Genomic DNA, 20070 nt, shown 5'->3' on the forward strand with positions numbered 1-20070 from the left:
CACTTGCAATTTAAAATTCTTAACTTGGAAGACTGTCTTTTTGGTGGCCATCCCGTCAGCCAGACGCATTTCGGAGCTTCAGGTTTTATCAATCAAGCCTCCTTATTTGATATTTCATAAGGACAGGGTTTATCTCAGACTGAACCCCTCTTTTCTTCCCAAAGTGGCATCAGTCAGTAACCTTAACCAATCTATTGAATTGCCAGTGTTTTTTCCCCAGTTCTCAAACAAGGCAGAATTCAAATTTCATCAATTGGATATGCACAGACAATTACATTTTTATTTGCACAGAACGAAAGACCTCAGAAAATCTGATCAGTTGTTTGTTTCATTTTTGGAAAACAGAATTGGGTCTCCTGTTTCCAAAGTCATGTTGTACAGGTGGATTTCCAGTTGTATTTCTTTCATTTATTCATCAGGGGGAAAAGATTTACCATTCTGGGTGAAGGCTCACTCTACTCGGTCTGTATCTACATCTACAGCTTTTCAGGCCAGATTGTCTATGGATGATATTTGTGCTGTGGCTACTTGGGCATCTCCTCACACCTTTGTTACTCATTACAAGTTAGATGCGGTACCTAGGGGCAGGTCTTCCTTTGGCTCCACAGTGCTCAGGAATACTTTCCACTGAGTCTCCCAGGATTTAGGTGCTGGGGTTGCTGTCCCACGGGTAAGAATGTAGGCAAGATTGGACTACATAACTTCAAGAAGTTATGTACTCTCCATAACGTTCAATGTATGTAGTCCATCTCGCCTCATATTCTTACTTACCCCACCCTCCTTCTCCCGTCCTGGAGGATTTGGAGGTTAGGTGTTGTTTCAGAGCTCCCTTCATTTTTGGTTTGTCCTTCCTTTCCTCAGATGCTGTTATGCATGGAGAATGAGTGCTGGTGCTCCCAACAAATTAGATCTGGGGATAGAGAGCAGTGCAGCATGGGATACCATCTTAGCCCAGCCAATAGAAAGACTTTGAGCTCTGAACCAACGGGTAAGAATGTGAGGCGAGATGGACTACATACATCAAACGTTATGGTGAGTACATAACTTCTTGATATCCATGTCAATCAAACCATCAAATCTTTCAACAAAAAACTGGGCTCCCTATACAGGATCAAGCCTTTCGACACTCCTTTTGCAAGAACCACTATCACTCTGTCCCACCTACTATCTACCCTCCTCTATGCCTCCCCCCTCTTCACTAATCTGAACCAAACCACCCTTATCAAACTTGATAGTTGTTACAACCATATTGCTAGATTTGCTACAGATGCTACCTCTAGGACCCACCATTGTATCAACCTATCTCATCTAGGATGACTAGAGTGGCCCAGTCTTCTCCGGTACAACCAACTTGTAATAACCCACAAAATACTATATCAACCCGAAAAAACACCAGCACTAAATAACATCATCAAACTATACAACCAACTTATAATAACCCACAAAATACTATATCACCCCGAAAAAACACCAGCACTAAATAAGATCATCAAACCATACAGCAACCTGAGGTCACTAGGCTCTGCTGACAAAGTGCTGGTACAAACAACTAAGAGTATAAATGTGGCTGGGGACTCTCTATTCACTAACTCAGTAGGCAAAACTTGCCGAACTTACTCACCAATCCTACTTAACCCAGTTCAAAAAAAGCCTCAAACTAGACTTCCAACAGCATTGGTAGTGTCTCTGATTAAACCCTGAATAATCACTACCCACTGTTCCTGCAAACTCTCCCTAAGCATTTCAATCATATACTCTAATAATTCTTGAAGGGACTTAGCCCATAACTGCGTGTATTATTGCCTGAAATTGAAGCTGCATGATTTTGATGTTGTCTGCCGTGTTTTATCTATGTTTGTAACCCTACTGAAAACTGCATATTATACTTATCTCTAAATGTCTCTATTGTTCCTAATGTATTTGTACTCTGCTTTCTGGAGCTTTTCTCCCCGGGTCTCCTCTAAAAATGGACATATATTCAGTTGGACTTTTCTGGTAAATAAATGTAAAATAAATAAAATGAAATAAAATAATTATGTGTAGAGGAGGAGCCAGTGGCCTGGATCCAAACTCTTGATAAAGATCTGAGAATGGATCTGATCGGATCCAATAACCCATCTGTTGAACAAGACAGAACAATGCAACACAAAGCTATCATTATGGTAAGTACATAACTTTGATTTCTCAATGCTGATCTGATTAGTTTAAGATGTGTTTCACGTTACAAAGGATACAAGCAGAGAAGGAATAAATACAGATTTACACTATAATGTGAAACTCAGACGGACTGCACATAATGAACTCTCTAGTGTCAAACCTAGGAAGACGGCATTGTTATCTGTTTTAAGTGAATGAAGGCAGATAGTGCATAATAGTATTACTTTGAAGAAGGTATATAATTATTCTTAAAACAGCAGTGATGTGATATATTTTATTTCATATAAATCATTGCAGCATATTATTAGTGAGAAAGTAGCAGCAAATATAATTTCATTTACTAACAGTTCCTTCATCAAAATTTCAAAATGCTTCATTTTCAGCAATAAAGTTGTATGCATAACAGATCTTCTTGGCAAAAAGGGAATGAGCAAGGAACATAATCATTAAAACTAGGTATATCTAATGTTTTGGAGTAAGAAACTGGATATTAACCAATTACTATACAGTTCATTTTAACTACCTCTTGAGAGTGTTCCATTCACATTCGGTTATGGTAACTGTATAATGTAGTTTCCACTGAAAACACCAGAAAATGTGTTGATATAGACTGATTAGTTTGTAACCATACCTGGATTGTCATACAGGGTTGAGATGCAGTTACATTCATAGCCAGAAAAGGTCACAGGAGGACTAGTGGACTCATTAATTAAGGATGTAAATGGTTGACACACTTCATCAGGAAGACATGGACGTTTACATTGTGAAGATGCTGAAATGAAAAAAGACACGTCAAACATAAAAATTACTTTTTATAAACTAGTGGTTCTTTATTTTGTTACCATATCTGAGCAATGACTGAGATGTTTAATCTTAAATTTAACTTCAAATTAAATCCAAAAAGCAGAAGGTAAACACTGATCTATAAAACGGAAGCAATGGTTTATTAAAATGTGAGTGCTTTCGCGGTACAAATCACCACTTCTTCAGATATCAAACAATGAACCAAATCACCATTTATGTAGTATGCATTCATTGCAAATTAATTACATTCCCTACAAATCAATTAATTAAAACCAAAACTTAAACTTAAAGCACAGTACACATTTAAGACAAGCATTCTTCATACAAAAAAAGCAAAAAACTACTTGAGCTTGTTAGACTTTAAAACAGGTTTGATAAGGACTGAATCATTAAGCTCCATGCCTCTATGTGCTGCCAGTCTTAATATCCATTTCACCTCAGTGTACTCAGTAGCATTAGTAGCTGATCTAAGTTGCCCATTATCTTGCCGCACATGTAAAACCTGAAATACAAATGGACGGTCACTCCCATATTCAAGTATGTGTTTAGCCAAAGCACTATATGTTAAGCCCTTTCTAGCACAGTACATGTGATCCCTAACTCTTTCTTTCAAATGCCGGTTTGTTTTGCCAACATAAAATTGGAAACATACTACACAGTGTGCTACATATACAAGATTGATAGTATCACAGTCTGCTACTGGTCGTAGCTCCCATAGCCTCCATATAACTGGGTGTTTGAAAAACCGGGATTCATCTATATAAGTCCAGTATGCACATGACCCACATTTGCGTGTTCCTCCTGTTGTTGGCAAAGACAAATGTTGTAACCTTGGATAGCACAAAAGTTACTTTAAATTATTTTTATTTCTGTATACAAATCTAGGTGAAAGGGCCACTATAATCTGATGTTTTAGCATCCACAAACAACATCCGCCAGTTGCCAGAAACTAAACATTTCACCAGGTCATTGTCCTGAGTATAAGAAACAACTAAGGGTAGCTGTGTTAACACATTTGATTCACTGTTATTCAAACCAGATGACCATTCAGAATAGAAAGGTTTAGCACGTGCACTCCGTTCACACTGAACTTTCACCAAAGCACGATTAACCTCTTGTGGCCTATTGCCTCTGTTCACAAAAGCACCCCTTAAGTATTCCAACTCATTTGTGAACTCCATCTCATCACAACAAAGACAAGATACCCTCATTCCTTGTCCATTAACAATATTGGAAAATACATACTGTGGGTGCATGCTCTCTCTGTGTAGAAAGAATGGTGTATAACAATTCTTCTTATGTACCTTAGTGAATAATGAACCATTCTCCAAACATACTGTCACATCCAAAAAATGTATTTTGTGTGTTGATGTCTTCATAGTGAATTTAAAGAAACAACTACTATTATTTAGTTGTTGAAAGAATAAACAAAAGTCTTGCTAACTGCCCCTACAACCTATAAAATGGTCATTGACGAAACGTCGATAAAAGACCACATTTCTATTACCCCTGGATAACTTCCTAAGTAGCATACCCCCTCCTAATAAATATCTATGATACATAAGGACACAATTGGGTTGTATTGCACAGCTAGGCTAATAAAAGCCCTGGGGGGCATTAGCCTAGCTTATAACCATGAACTAAGAACTATGAACTAGCATATAACTATGAACTAAGAACTATCATCTATGAACTATCAACTGTAAAGAAAGACCATTATCTTATTTGCTATTTCAAGAAAGAAAACTATATTTTTTACTAATGCCTGTCTGTTTACTTCATCCATTTCTACCACTACTATTTCAGCAGATATCGCTTTTGTACAGCACTGTAGATACTTAGGTTATTAAATATCATCAAAGCTGCCATCTGGGTTAAATTTCCCAAAGGAATTAATACCATTGTTAACTTTCCATCATCACAATATCAGTTCTTTTTTCTCATACAAATTCTTTCATAGTCAAGGGGATGCCAAACAAAGAATTCCTAACCATGAGGAACTGCCTTGACATTTACCTTTTGCTAAATAACAGTTTAAGAAATACACAACTTTTATTTAACATTTGTTAACTGGGTAAGTCCTACTTGGAACAAAGCCAATTTTCAGCAGAGACCCAGGGAGAAATGCTCCAGATGCATGCCTTTATAACATGGGAGGAAATCAGAGCACCCAGAGGAAACCTCCACAAACACAGGGAGGACATACAGACTCTGCACAGAAGGCACCTCAGCCAAGAATTGAACCAAAGAACCTGTTGCTGTGATGTGACAACACTACTGCTGTACCACTGCACCGTGAAAACCCCTTCTGTTTTTCTCACAGTTGCACCAGTTTTAATTTGACTTCAGTTCTCTAATACATTGCTTTAGAGATTTACTTATGCAGGATTCTTAGACATATGCACACATATTTTACAGCAATAGCCTACCTTCTAGGTATATGTTTATATCTCATCTTGTTTCCATCATTATCCTATTTTGTGCATACCTGCCACTGTCTTAAGGGCTTCTGTGGCATTAAATTTCCCATCTCAATATGCAGTTTCTAAATAAACCCTTGCTTGCAGTCTTTTTGTGAGATGAGTATCCTTCTCAGGGATAGCAGTGCTTGCCTCACAGTTTCTCTATTGTCTGTTTTCCTGTCTTAGCTCAGCTTCAATTCTTTGAGTTGTAGGTGAGTAGCTACATGAAAAGATACTGTACTGTAAGTCAAATCAAAAATAGTCTAAAACTCCACTTCAAGTCACACTGGCTATGTCCTTGCTCAAACCCAGACTAGCTCTGTGCCATTAACTAAAACATAAACAACTAGCTAAGATGATAAGTACTTTGTATACTGTGATAAAGAAATATGTATCCTGTCTAACTCTATGTCATTATACTGCCTACCGTCCTTGCTAATATGTTATTAATGTTACATTTGTAGTAATCTCAGAAATAGTAATGGCAGTCTTGTACTTGTATGTAAATAGCCTATGTTTTTGTTAAGTTCTTTCAGCTCATTTACTGTACCTAATTATCACTGTAACTCTGTTGGAGCTTTTCTCCCCGGGCCTCCGCTGAAAAAGGACATGTATCCAGTCGGACCATCCCGGTTAACAAATGTAAAATAAATAATAAATAATACTGTGATAAGTATACTCATCAGGATAGCCAAATGATTTCTGCACAAGTGTTATAGATGCTTCTCTCCCTTCAGAGCATTGACATTAGTAACACATCCATCACCTGGTTCTAAGGCTTCAAATATAAATTAGCCTCGTCTTTCCCTCTGTCCACATCTCATTTGATGGGAGTATTCCAAGGTTTTGTTCTAGCACTTTTCCTCTTTTCTGTTTCATTAATAAGTCTATTTATGACCTTCCTACTCTTTAATTCATCCTCTACAGTGATGACATAGTAATCTTTGAACCAGCCACAACCACTCTGTATTTGAAAATAGCTGCAAATAAATGCATTAACTCCTTCAATTCCTGGTTCTTTAACTATAAACTAATACTTAATCCCACAAAAGCAAAATGCATGGTCTTTGTCACCACCCAAAAACTTAAACAATGACCCAAGACAAGCAATGTCACTACCTTTTGTAGCACATCAATCGAAATAACCAACTCCTTCATGTAGCCTGGTTTGTGGCTTGAGCAGTCACTAAAATGTCATACCTATATTGAGAAATCAAGGGCAAACATTAACTTTAATTTCTTCTTGCCTAAAATCTCACCCTACTTATACATCCAGCCAGGGCAGCTATAGGCAAAGGAGCCCTTTTGTCCCAGTTTGAATATCGACTAACAAAATAGCTGAAGGAGAAGTCACAATCCACTAACACCCTTGTTGGCCTCAGTACCTACAATTTCCAGAGCTTTGGCTCCAATCCTCTTTGCAGATCCTCTCATCATTGGATCCCATACTCCTTCTAGGTGCTCAATGGATCATATCTCCTCTAGGCTCAAGTCTTCAGTTTTACAGGATAAACCTCATTATCACTCTACACCACCCTCCACTATCTGTTCTTTTAGGTCAGCTAGGTTTTCTTGGAGTGTCACTGAAACTCATGTGGACAGGATGATAACATTTCTTCAGCCCCAAAACCAGTCGGGGTTCCTTTTGGCTCCAGCTGTTGTTGGATCTGGAGGAACTACTTCTTCCTCCTCTCACTCTGACCTTTTGGACTGGAGCACTTGGATCCAACCCTCGCCCAGAGCAGATCGGCATCTAAGTAGAGATTGCATACTTTTTCAACTCTGATAAGTTCTCTGATGAAGTTGTTTCTGGCCCTGTTGGATCCATCGGACCCTCAAAGCCAAATTGTTGACAATGACTCAGGTAGGATCCCAACGGAATGGCATTTAGGGTTAAGCCACCTTTAGAAGTTTCAGTTCTTACAGTGAGGCTCCCTGAATCTGTGTCGAGCTCAGCATTTGAGGCTTTTGAGAGCATGCTTCCTCAACCTAGAGATAAGTCAACTTCCCCTGAAATTGGATCTAACCTCCTTCCATATAATTTTCCAGGGTCCACAGACTATTGTTCATAGATGTCAAGACAGACAGTTTCCAGGAGCTTGAATCAGTTATCCTAGCAGAGCCTATGTCAGCTTCTAAGTCCTCACCTGAACAAACCACCGAAAAGATACACAGAAAGCTCAAGTGCAAAAAGAGGCATTTTGATTTCCTTGAGGAATGCCCTACTATCAACACCAATTCTGATGAGGAAAAGGTTCTCAAGTATCTCCCCTTGCAGATGTTTCATTCAGAGAGATTCTTGAACTTCTCAGACAGAAAGGGGGTTAATCTTCCCAAGTGCCTTCTCTGGAAGAGACTTTTTTTTTTTTTCCGTGAGGCTTTTGGTTCTGGTTATCTACTTTTTCGGTAGTTCCCCTAGCTGAGAAGACAGTATACCTGATCTCCTTTCAGGCATGGAAGTAGCTGGACACAGCTTAGCCTATTCTGAAGAAAACTGACAAATTTCTGGTTGCTCCAAAGATCATCCCTATTGTAACAAATGACTTATGGTAGATTCCAAGGTAGTGGTGTAGAGAAAACTTCCTCTGTCCATCCACCAAATAGGGAATTGTATGTGTTGGTCAGATTTAGGTAGTGTGTTTATACCTTATCTACTTTTTGTGGTGACATTGCTTAATTATTTTGCATACTTTACTCATTTCCAGAGGGATTTGACAAAGGAAACTGCAAATCTCTCCCAGCGAGCATGTCTCTGGATCAAAGAAAATGTATTGACTCACACTTGCTTTCTCTACAGTCCTTATCCAATGCTTTTGTGTGCCATATCTCTAATTCCACAGAGAGTGCATCTATAGCAGCCGGCCCAGGTATCTCCATGAAAGGATGCCTGAATACAGTTATGTGTCTTTGTGGAACTTTTCAAGCCATCCTTCATCTAACCCCCATATGCTACATCAACCATTTTTGGTCCCACAGTTAAGGAAGCTATCTCAAGAAGTGAGAAGAATGGTAAATATCTAGCCGCTCTAGGGGTCAAATTCTCCAACCCTCAAAGGACCTTCTCCTGAAACAAGAAGGGAAGAAAGAGAATTTGGTTTCATAAATTCCAGGGCTTTGCATCTGATACGTCTGCAGAAATAACTCCCCAAGGCAGAGGGGAAAAAACTTAATCCAAGGTGCAGAGGTGGCTCACAAAACCAGGTCTTCAGAGGTCCACTTTTTGGAGAAGCCTTTCCAGTGCTCACAAACAGGTGCCTGATTGCCACACTCTTAGAGACAGCCGGTGATGCTTAACCCTGCACAAAGCAACCTGGCTCCCCACCACACAAGACAAATAGGTGCAAAGGATCATTACCAGAAGCTATTTCATTCACTACTATACCCTTCATCCATGCCCAAAAAAGAATTCTCAATGTTCCACCCTAACAGAGGGAGGAAGCTGCTTCCGAAATAATGGAACGTTTAAGAAATTGAGTCATCCAAGAGGTCTGTCTAGACCAGAGAGGATCTGGAATTCACTCAAGATTCTTTTTAGCATCAAACAAAAACAAGGACCTAAGGTGAATTCTGGACCTAAGATATTTGAACAAGTTTCTGAATCAAACAACATTTGAGATGGTCACAGTTCAGTCCATTCTTCCATTATTGAGGAAAATGATTGGATATGCTTGATACATCTTATGGATGGGTACTACCACATTAAAATGGACAGATTCTCCTGGAAGTACTTTTGCTTTAATATAGGAGGTAGTCATTTCCAATGCATTATCTTGGAAAGACAGTCTAAGGCACATGGTCCCAAATAGAGGCCAGTCTTTACATCAATATATTGGGGATGAGAGCAGTTCTGCTAGCATTGGTGGCTATTCAGGACTGCAGATATAGATTTTGTTTAGTACATCCACAAATAGCGAGGCACCAGATCTTACCAAGTGAATGAGAGGTCTTGAGAGTGTGGCAATGGATGATATTTTCTCGTCCCTTTCTGACAGCAATGCACATTCTGGGGAAATCCAATAACCTTCGGGCAAGACTGAGCAGATCTATACTATTCTCTCATGAGTAATCCCTCATTCCATTAGTAAGAGTAGATTTTTCAGCTGTTGGGGCCAACCTTGTTGTGACCTTTTCACCTCTCCCACAACACCAAATGCATCTAGTTTTTTTCAGTCTATTTTATTTATTATTTATTTATTTTACATTTGTTTACCAGGGAGGTCTGACTGGATAGAACTATTCATTTTCAGCAGAGGGTTGGGGAGAAAAGCTCCAGAACAATTGCTAACATACTATACATAATATATTTACATGAGCATTGTGGTTTACACATTCAATTATAAAAATATAGCAGATAATAACATATGATTGGATAAGATATTTACATAAGCATAGAGGTTTAGACATACAATTAAAAGTATAGCAGGTAATAACATATGATGGTTGTTCATACAGCATGTTTAGTAGAGATAATCTTGAAGAGGTACTGAAGGTAAGACAAGAAAGGAAAAAACTAAAAAAGGAGGAGAATATAGACAAGTTCATATGAGGTGCATTGACATTTTAAGGGAAAGCTTTTCAACTCAGTCTAGGGGAGAGTTAGTGGGTATAGGTGGGACACTGGGGAGTAGGCGGCAGTGAGGTGGTAAGTAACGTGATAATATACAGCACCTGTGCATCTGTGGAAGTTTTAAAGAAGTTGGATAGTTGGTAGGGGAAAGGAGTTAGAATATGTCAGCCAGGTGCTAGGCAATTACAAGTAATGTGTGATAATATATAGTGCATCTGTGGGAGTTTTGAGGTTGGATAGTGGGTAGGGGAAAGGAGTTAAGCCAAGGGCAAGCGTCCTGTCTGGTGGACCCCAGCCATAAACAAATTGTATAACAAAAGAAGGAAGCTACTGCACGACAGAGCAAAATCCCACAAATGGAAGGCATCTCTGATCAGCACTAGCAGAAAGCTACGTTCTCTCATAAAAACATCAAAGGCCAACTTTGAGAGAAAAATCGCTAAGGACACTAAAGATAACCACAAGGCCTTCTTCAGCTATGTCAGAAACCTGGGCGGAAACCCTGAGATATGCTCAGAATTAGTTCACAATGACAAAAAATACACTGAACCCACAGATATTGCCAACATTCTGGCTGACAGGTTCAGTGCAAATTTCTCCCCTCCCTCACCCCCAAAAGAAGAAATACTTATCCCAGCTGAATGTAATCTCCCTGTCATCTCAGATTTCCAGGTGAGAGCCGCCCTCAGCAAAGAAAAAAACACAGCATCAATGGGACCTGACGGTATCCTGGGTTGTGTGCTACGTGAACTCCAAGAGGAGCTAAACCCACACATAAAAATGCTATTTAACCTCAGCCTTACTACAGGATATGTACCTGAACACTGGCGTACAGCAACAGTGGTCCCACTCCACAAAGGAGGCACCTCTACAGACCCTGGGAACTATCACCCCATAAGCTTAACCAGCCTGGTCTGCAAGGCTATGAAAAGAATCATTATGTAACTCATAAACAGAGACATTGGGGACCTACAGACACTTGATCCCACCCAGTTTGGCTTTGTAAAGGGCAGATCCTGCCTTTTGAACCTGGTTGACTTTTTCAAAACAGTCACTAGAGCCATTGATGAGGGCAAAGCAGTTCATACAGCCTACCTGGACTTGGCTAAGGCCTTCGACACAATACCCCACTCAGGCATCATAGATAAGCTCAACAGCTTAAATGTAAACCCATATGTCACTAGATGGGTTGCAAACTGGCTAAAGGACAGAACCCATAAAGTCAAAATCACTGGAGCCATGTCAGACTCAAAGCCAGTCACAAGTGGTGTCCCACAGGGCTCTGTCCTGGGACCCCTCTTGTTCGGCATTTATTTCTCAGATGTGAAAGCAAACATGGGAGGGTTGTGGCTGACAAAGTTCACAGATGACTGCAAACTAGGCACCATAGTTGATACACTAGCTGGCACATCAATCCTACAGAAAGACCTCACTGAAATGGACAACTGGTGCTGGAGTCATGGTCTTAAACTAAATGCCAAAAATGTATAGTCATCCCCTTTGGGAAAAACAAAGTACCCACAAATTATCACATAGACAGTAACCCAATGAGTACGGAAAAAGTAATCAGAGACCTGGGGACCCAAGTCAACAGTGACCTCTCATTTGACACCCATGTTGCCAAAGTGGTTAGAAAGAATTTCTACCTTGCCCACCTTATCATGAAGGGATTCACATCCAGATCAAAGGAGGTCATTGTACCCCTATACTCCTCCCTTATCAGGCCCATGATTGAGTACAGTACCCCATTTGGTATGTACCTCACCCGGCACTTACAGCAGCTGGAGAGACCCCAAACGTACCTCACCAAGAGGATCAAGGGTCTCCAATATATGTCTTATGCTGCCAGACTAAAGAAACTCCAGCTCTATTCAGTAGCATACCGCCTGCTCAGAGGTAATCTGTGCCTGACTTGCAAGGCCATGTCCAATCAGGAATTGATAGACATGCTCCACCTCAAAAAATGCAAATCCATCAGAACCACGAGAGCTAAAGACTTAAACCTCGGCACAAGTATGAATAGGACATGCTGGAGGGATAGATTCATAACTCAGAGGCTTCCCATGCCCTGGAAAAAAAATCCCAGTTCATGTTAGGCAGAGCCCCTCACTGACTCTCTTCAAGAGAAATCTTAATGAGTGGATGGGAGATCGTAGGTTTACCCCGGGGGTCACCTCTGTGTCACTACTAGACAGAGGCACAGTAAACTAATTCTATTATGTAAAGGGATCTTCACTGTATCACTGCTAGACAGAGGCACAGTATTCTAAATCTATTCTGTACACTTTTGTACCATTACATGGGGTGGAGAAAGCCACATCACTATGGCTAGGCTTATAAATGCCCCAGGGCAGATAGCCTAGTACTTAACTATGAAACTATGTCAGCCAGGTGCTAGGCAGTTACAAGTAATGTGTGATAATATATAGTGCATCTGTGGGAGTTTTAAAGAGGAGGTTGGATACTGGGTAGGAAAAAGGAGTTAGAATATGTCAGCCAGGTGTTAGGCAGTTCCAAGTAATGTATGATAACATTTAGTGCATCTGTGGGAGTTTTAAAGAGGTTGGATAGTGGGTAGGGGAAAGGAGTTAGAGTATGTTAGCCAGGTGCTAGGCAGTTACAAGTATTGTGCGGTACTATATAGTGCATCTGTGGGAGGTTTAAAGAGGAGGTTAGATAGTGGGTAGTGGAAATGAGTTAGAATATGTCAGCCAGGTGCTAGGCAGTTACAAGTAACGTGTGATAATATATAGTGCATCTGTGGGAGTTTTAAAGAGGTTGGATAGTGGGTAAGGGAAAGAAGTTAGAATATGTCAGCCAGGTGCTAGGCAGTTGCATGTCCAGGAGTTGTTTAGGTGGGAAATACACTGTTTTTTGAAGATGGTTTTGTTATGTTGTAACCTGATTTGTAGTGGTAGGGAGTTCCATGTCTTGGCAATGTTGCTAGAATACAGTGAGTCACCAGAGCTGCAATGGCTTTTGGAGATCACAATTAGTACCTTGTTAGTGGAACTAAATTCTCAGTTATTGGAGTAGAGGGTGATCAGGTCTTGTAAGGCTGGAGTTGTGTCAGGTTGGTACAGGATTTGATGAGCTAGATGTTTTTGGTTTAGAGCTGAGGTGTTAGGGAGTTCCAGCCAGGAAAGCTGTTTTAGGGCCTGACAGTGGTCGGTGCAGTAGGAGGAGTTTGTGGCGAATTTTGCTACTTTGTTGTAGCATACTGATAGCTTGTTTAAAATCACTCTTGTTTAGATTAATTAGGATAAGAGAAGCATACAGTAATGTAGAGAGAAGATGGGTATCGGCTAGGGTAACTTTACTGTTGCTCTTTACAAAGTTTTTACATCTGTAAAGAGTACCTAGTTTTTTGTTGATTTTGTTTATTGTATGAGCTATGTGTTTGTCAAATTTCATATTATTGTCAATAATGACCCCTAGTAATTTGGTTTGTGCGATGGGACAGATAGGGGTATTATCTGATGCAGAAATAGATAATGGGGGAGTAGGTGCTGATGCTGCTTTGGAAAGATGAAAGAGCACAAGTTGGATCTGTTTAGGATTTAGTATTAGCTGGGAGTTTGTAAGCCAGGTTTTAATGGATGTAAAGGCTTCTTGGTTCTTGATTTGAGGTTTTTGGAGGGTGAGGGTAGAGCAGATTAAAGTGGGGTCATCAGTGTATTGAACCAGGGTTGCTAGAGGGGCAGCTTTGTGAAGATTATTTGTAAATATAGTGTAAAGTAGGGGTCCTAGTATTGATCCTTGGGGTAATCCTAGTTTTACAGGAAGTAGGGGGAAAGGGAGTTTTTCCACTGAACAAATTGTTGGCATTGGGAGAGATAGTTTTGAAACCATAATAGAGTGGGGATAGTTAGTTTTAATTCTGAGAGTGATGTTATTAGTTTTGTATGGGAGACTGGATTAAACATCTTTGATAAGTCAAGGAAAACTGCAGATACTAGTTGGCCGTTGTTGCAATGCATATTTAATAGGTTACTAAATTGGATGAGTGCAGTGGTAGTGCTATGGCTAGGGTGGAATCCATGTTGAGTTTCAGCAAGAAGATTGTTGGAGAGAAGATATGTTAGGACCTGGGTGTGGATACATTTTTCCAGTATTTTAGCCAGTGGGGAAAGTATAACTATAAGGTGGTAGTTTGTTAGGTCTGTGGAGTTGCCCCCTTTGTGTATTGGTATAATGTAGGAGATTTTCCAGAGAAGTGGCAGCTTTCGTTCTGAGAGTGAGTTGTTAATGATTAAAGAGACTGGGTAGGAAATGGCTTTGGCGGCTATTTGTAGGAATTTGTCAGGTAGTTAGTCTACTGCTAAAGTGGTGGGTTTAAGTTTGGTCAGGTGTCTATAGATGGTGTATGTTGGTGCAGGTTGAAGGCTGAAGTAGTTAGCATTATTTGAGAGGCTATATTGTAGGGTTCCTATTATATAATCGAAGATGCAATCCTTCAAATGCGTCTTGATCAAACTTGAAAGCACAAAACAGCAAAATAGCGAAACGGCATATAAGCGATTTCTTTCCCTGGGAAAAGAAACTGCTTGGCCGCCTCCGTTACTTTGCCATTTTCCTCACTGTAGTGTGATCTTGGAGCTGGTATATTTAAGTAGGGGGTGTGGGGAGCAAAGCTCCCCAATTTATGCAATGTTTTGAAGTTTTTATTTATTTATGTATTTATTTTTTTGTAGAACAGCAATTTTTTTTCCCTAGGAAAAAAAATCGCTGTTCTGAGTGTTCGGGATTGTAAGCTTTCGCTTACATGGGGTTGATAAATCAGCATTCACTTTTTTAAGCATTCACTGATTTAATATAGACCCATATAGTTTAGTATAGTGGGGGTTGAGGAGTGTGGGGCTATTGCCAGCTTTAATATAGAGTTGGTAAAGAACTCATTGAATTGGGTGGCTGTGTCTATAGAGGTGGTGTCTATGTTTGGATGAGGAGTTGGTGATTTACCTGGTTGGCAAATACTGTCTATAGCAGCCTAGAACTTTTGTGGGTTGGTATTATGCTTAGCTTGAATTTCACTGTAGTATTTTTGTTTGTCTAGTCTGATTTGTTTTTTTACAGTGTTTCTCAGTTGTAAGAATGTTTGCCTATTAGTAGTTTGTTTTTGCGCCAGGTGTCCCATGCTTTATCCCTTTGTTTCATAAGTTGCCTAGTGCTCTTAGTAAGCCATGGGGCACAGATGTTTTTAGTGTGTATCTGTTTTGGTGGAGCAAGTTGGTTAAGCAGGCCTAAGAAGATAATGTTAAAATACTTAACTGCTTCATCTAAAGGAAGTGCCAAAAGAGGGACCAGTTAGAGTGTTTAAGGGCTGTATTAAGGTGGTCAGCCCTGAAGGTTTTAATGTATCTGATATGTTTAAGAGAGATAATTCTAGTGACTTTAGTTTGATCTCTGATGAAGAAGGTTGAGAGGTGGTCGCTTAGAGTGTCAGGTAGTGTACCGAAATTATGGATGAAAGATGGGCGACTGGTGAGAATCCAGTCTAGTACTGATTCTTTTTTAAGGTTTTGTTTACCCTAGTAGGGGTTTGTATAAGCTGTGAGAATCCGTAAAGGTTAATATGATTTGAGGGGTGCGGTGATTTAAGTGAGGTCCAAACAATAATAAAGTCGTCTAGTATAATGGTTTTATTTTTAATTTCTAATTTTAAGAGAATCAGTAAGGAATGCTCTAACAACACCTTGGATCCTGGGACTCCTTTATGTCTTTGCTCCGACAACCCTGATTCCAAGCTTTGTACAGAAAGCATCTGTGATGACGATCACAGTCATCCTCAAAGCCCCTTATTAAACTCTACAAGTGTGGTTTCCCTTCCTCTGGTCTCATCTAATCCACCATCCCTGAGTGCTGGGCTCAGACCCAGATCTTCTTTCTCACCCATCAGGTTCGCCTCACCTGAGCATTCATTCCTTCAAACTGACCATATGGTTTCTTCAATTCCAATGGTGCTTGACAGTCCATGTTTTCATCTTCAGTTGTCCACATTTTGTCCTCTTCCCAGAAACCCTCTACTAGGAAAATTTCAAAATTGATGACAATTGTGACAAAAAATATGGAAAATATTTTCTATCTGGGCACTTGAAAATAATATTGACCTTTTCTCAACTCTGATTCCAACAGTTTTGGACTTCCTTGTCATGTTTTCAGTTGTGAAGTCAATTACTCCACCATCAAAATTCAGTTAGTTGTGATATCCACTTTCCATATGAGTGAAATCATATCCCCATAGCATCTCTTAGATTATCCAAAGCTTTACTTCAGTGAACTTTTCTTCTACATCCATCACTTAGACACCAAGTTCCTCCATTGGACATTACTGTTTTACTACAGGCATTGACTGGTCCCCCATTGACCCTGCAGCTAGGTTGACCTAACGTTTTTATCATGAAAGACATTATTCACAGTTGCTATCATTTCTGGTAGTTGAATATACATACATACATACATACATACATACATAGATACATACAAATGTTTCAAGCACGGGCATTAAAGCCCTTCTAGTTTGCCAATATGCCAAAACACTTGTTCCCATAATAAATTTCCAGGATGTTCTTAAAAATATCTAAACTAGTACTTGCTTTAATGTAATTAGGTAGTCTGTTCCAACCATCAGCTACTCTGTCAGAGAACCAATTGGTACACTTCTCATTTATATAGAATCTTCTACATAGGTTATCTGACAAACTTCTAGTACTTTTTGATAACCCCAAACATTCCCAGAGGTAGTTGTCTCTAAATGTCCTATATACCTGAATAAGATCTCCTCTTAAATATCTATAAGAGAGAGTGTACAAGTTCAGATATTTTAGTCTTTCATAATAACTTAGATTTTCACATCCAAGGATGCCGTTAGTATATTTGCACTGTACTCTTTCCAGTTTATTCATGCTTGTTTTCCTATAGGGTTTCAATATTGTTATTCCATACTCAAGTCTGGGTCTAACGTAACTAACAAACAATGACTTCATTATGTCTGATTTCCTAGACTTTATAAATCTTTTTATACAACCTATAGTTCTATAACTATCATTAGCCAATTGGGTGATATGATTAGAAAAACTGATAGCTGAATCTACTCATATACCTATGTCCTTAAACGAGTCTACAGTTTCAATCACTGTGTGCTGTATTAAATATTCACCTTTCAGTTTATGTCTCCCAAATCTCATATGCTTAGTTTTTGATGTATTTATCAACATATTATTCTCCTGTGCCAAAATAGTCAATTTAGTCAAATTATTTTGCAGACATGCCTTTTCTGTAATACTTGTAATCAGTTTACCCAATTTCAGGTCATCAGCATATAGACTGTAGAACACCTCAGATGAAAAATTAAGGTCTGAAAGATACAATCTAAACAAGTAAGGGCCTAGTACAGAGCCCTGCAGGACAACGTGACTGTAACCAAGGATTTCAGCTGTCCACTTGGTGTGTGATACTTTCCATATCCAATTTGTAAGCCATGCAGCTATCCATCTTATCAATAGTACATCAATACCTAGTTGTACTCATTTATTGATCAATGTTTTGTGCATGACCCTGTCAAATGCTGAAGTTAAATCTATATAAATCACATCACAGCACAATTTTTTATTCATAGCTGTTATTATATTGTTATAGAACATCATGTTACAGGTGGTAATAGATCTATTTTCAACATATGCATGCTGATATATGGTTTCACATCCCATCCTATCCAGTTCTGACAATAGCTTATCCAGTATTACCATCTCCATTATTTTTCCACAACATGAAAGTAGACTTAAGGGTCTATATGATTCTGGGTTTGTCCTACTCCCCTTTCCCTTAAAGACAGGTTTAATAAGTGCAGGTCTCCAGTCTTGAGGAATCTCCCCATATTTATACGACCTAATGAATAATATATGTAATGGCAGTGTAAGTTCCTGCTTAAGTGTTCTCAGGTCATTGTTACTTATTCTGTCTCCTCCCTGTGCTTTGTTTGGATCCAGTTTACACAGTTCTTTTTCAATATAATCTAATTTGATTCCAGTATCTAGGTTTACCTGGATGTCACTAGGACAAGTTACCTCCCCTTTTGTGGAGCCAAACTGTTTTGCATAAGATTTTGTAAATATATCTATAATCTGTTGTGTCTGAGAATACATTTTAGAATCTGCACACAGTTTATCAATTTGTGTATCTTTACTCCTTTCACATCTTGTGTATCTATAAAAAGCTTTCCTATTATGCTCAATATCTTTATATAAATTTTCATCAAAATTTTCTTGAGCTTGTCTAACACTATGCTTAATCTGTTTGTACAGATTGTTTATTTCAGTTTTCAAAGTTGTAGTTTGACCTCTCTTCCATTTCTTATATTTTTTGTCTCTCACCTTAATCAGGTATCTTGTACTTACGGAAATATACCCCCCCTGATGTTGCATGCCTAGATCCTGATGTTAACATTTTTTTTTTATTTTTGTACTCAATTTCTCTTTCAAAACTTTCCACATTCCATCTGCAGTTTTTCCACTGAACACCTCACTCCAGTTAGTTTTATATAGCAACTGTTTGCTTCCCTATAATCTGTAATTAACCTTTTGTGTTTTGGTTTAGATTTCAGTTTGGCAGAATTATATAGCAACAAATTAACCTTTAAGACCCCATGATCACTGCAGATCAATGGTGGTAAAACTTGACTTGAAGTTACAGTAATTTCTTTGAAAACACAAACAATATCTAGTATATTCCGTCCCCTGATAGGTATTTTTTTTACAATCTGAAGCATTTGTTGTTCCTGAATATACTCTGTGAATAATTTCTTAACTAATGTTGAATCAATATTATTCCAGGTTGTTTCTGGTAAATTTAAGTCCCCAGCTAATTATATTCTTCCCTCCTCTGTTTCATGTAAGAAATGTTTCAATTCCTCTAGGTCATCTGCACTTGACTTTGGTGGTCTGTACACTCCAACAATAGTTATATGTTCCAGGGTTGTCGTTATTGTCACAGTTACACAGTCTATAGTATTGGTGTCATCATTAAACATGTAATAATCACAAGTCTCATAGCTATCTTTAATCCCTATAATAACACCTCCTCCTGATTTTTTGTTAGAATGTCTGTTACAGTAAAAACATTTATACCCTGACAGAACTGGTTTCCAGTCATTGTTCTTTAAGCATGTTTCACAAACTATAACTTCATCAATCTTGTGGGAATGTAGCAAATTTTCTAATAAAAAACTTTATTATTAATGCTCCTAGCATTAACAACTATCAGAAATGCATCAAATGTTGCTATCTGTGAACTGTTAAATTTTTAACCTGGCAAAAATCCTGGCTAGTGTTTGTCAAATATTTCAAAATGTCTGCTGCAAAAATTATCTTCCCTGATCTAGACAAATGCACACCATCCTGTCTGAAAACGTGTGCCCAAAAGAAGGATTGGATGCTCTACACATTTCCATTTTTTAAAACAGGACATTTTTTCCATGTAGGTGTTTATCCAAAAAATCTTTTCATTCACAGTGACCTGACAATCCTTTCTATAGGTGATTTATGAAAAATATGTCCTAACACCAGTACAAGCTATACTATCTAGGAGGGCTGTCAGTTCCCGACTAACAGACAGAGAATCTTTGTTGGTGACATCATTTGTACAAACATGAATAAAAACAGATCCATACTTCCTTACATTAAGGCATTCCAAATCTTGTTTCACATCTTCTATTTTTGCTCCAGGCAAGCATAACACTACTCGATGTTCATTATCATCTCTGCAAATATAAGTATCAGTTCCTTTAATAACTGAATCTCCAATTACAAGAATCTTTGCTGACCATTTCTGAAGAATGGTCAGCTTCTAATACAGTCATTTCTGCTCTATCAATTGTTATGAAGGACAGAGCTTCATCACCATTAGTCTTATTAATTCCACTGTTTTCATTGTGTATTAAATTCTCATCCAGCTGGCATTGTAACTCCACAGCTTGAGCCATGTAGTCAACATCTGTCTTTCTCTTCTTTTTTCTTACAGTTCTTCAATCCTTCCACATTCAGTTTTGATTTCTTCCTTTTCACTTGCCCCTTGCCTCTTTTT

At 38.8% G+C, this 20070-nt stretch overlaps 1 protein-coding gene across 1 annotated transcript in view; it reads right to left on the bottom strand.

Annotated features, from left to right (window-relative positions):
• LOC122816615 (pancreatic secretory granule membrane major glycoprotein GP2-like) overlaps positions 1–20070 on the bottom strand; it is a 501830-nt gene that overhangs the window by 468464 nt on the left and 13296 nt on the right. The window contains exon 3 of the mRNA XM_044089528.1: positions 2789–2929. Coding sequence (XP_043945463.1) covers positions 2789–2929 — 141 coding nt within the window. The remainder of the gene's footprint in view (positions 1–2788; positions 2930–20070) is intronic.

The sequence above is a fragment of the Protopterus annectens genome, chromosome 1.part1 (assembly GCF_019279795.1).
Source record: "Protopterus annectens isolate FY-2018-M chromosome 1.part1, PAN1.0, whole genome shotgun sequence".
NCBI classification, from domain to species: Eukaryota; Metazoa; Chordata; order Ceratodontiformes; family Protopteridae; genus Protopterus; species Protopterus annectens.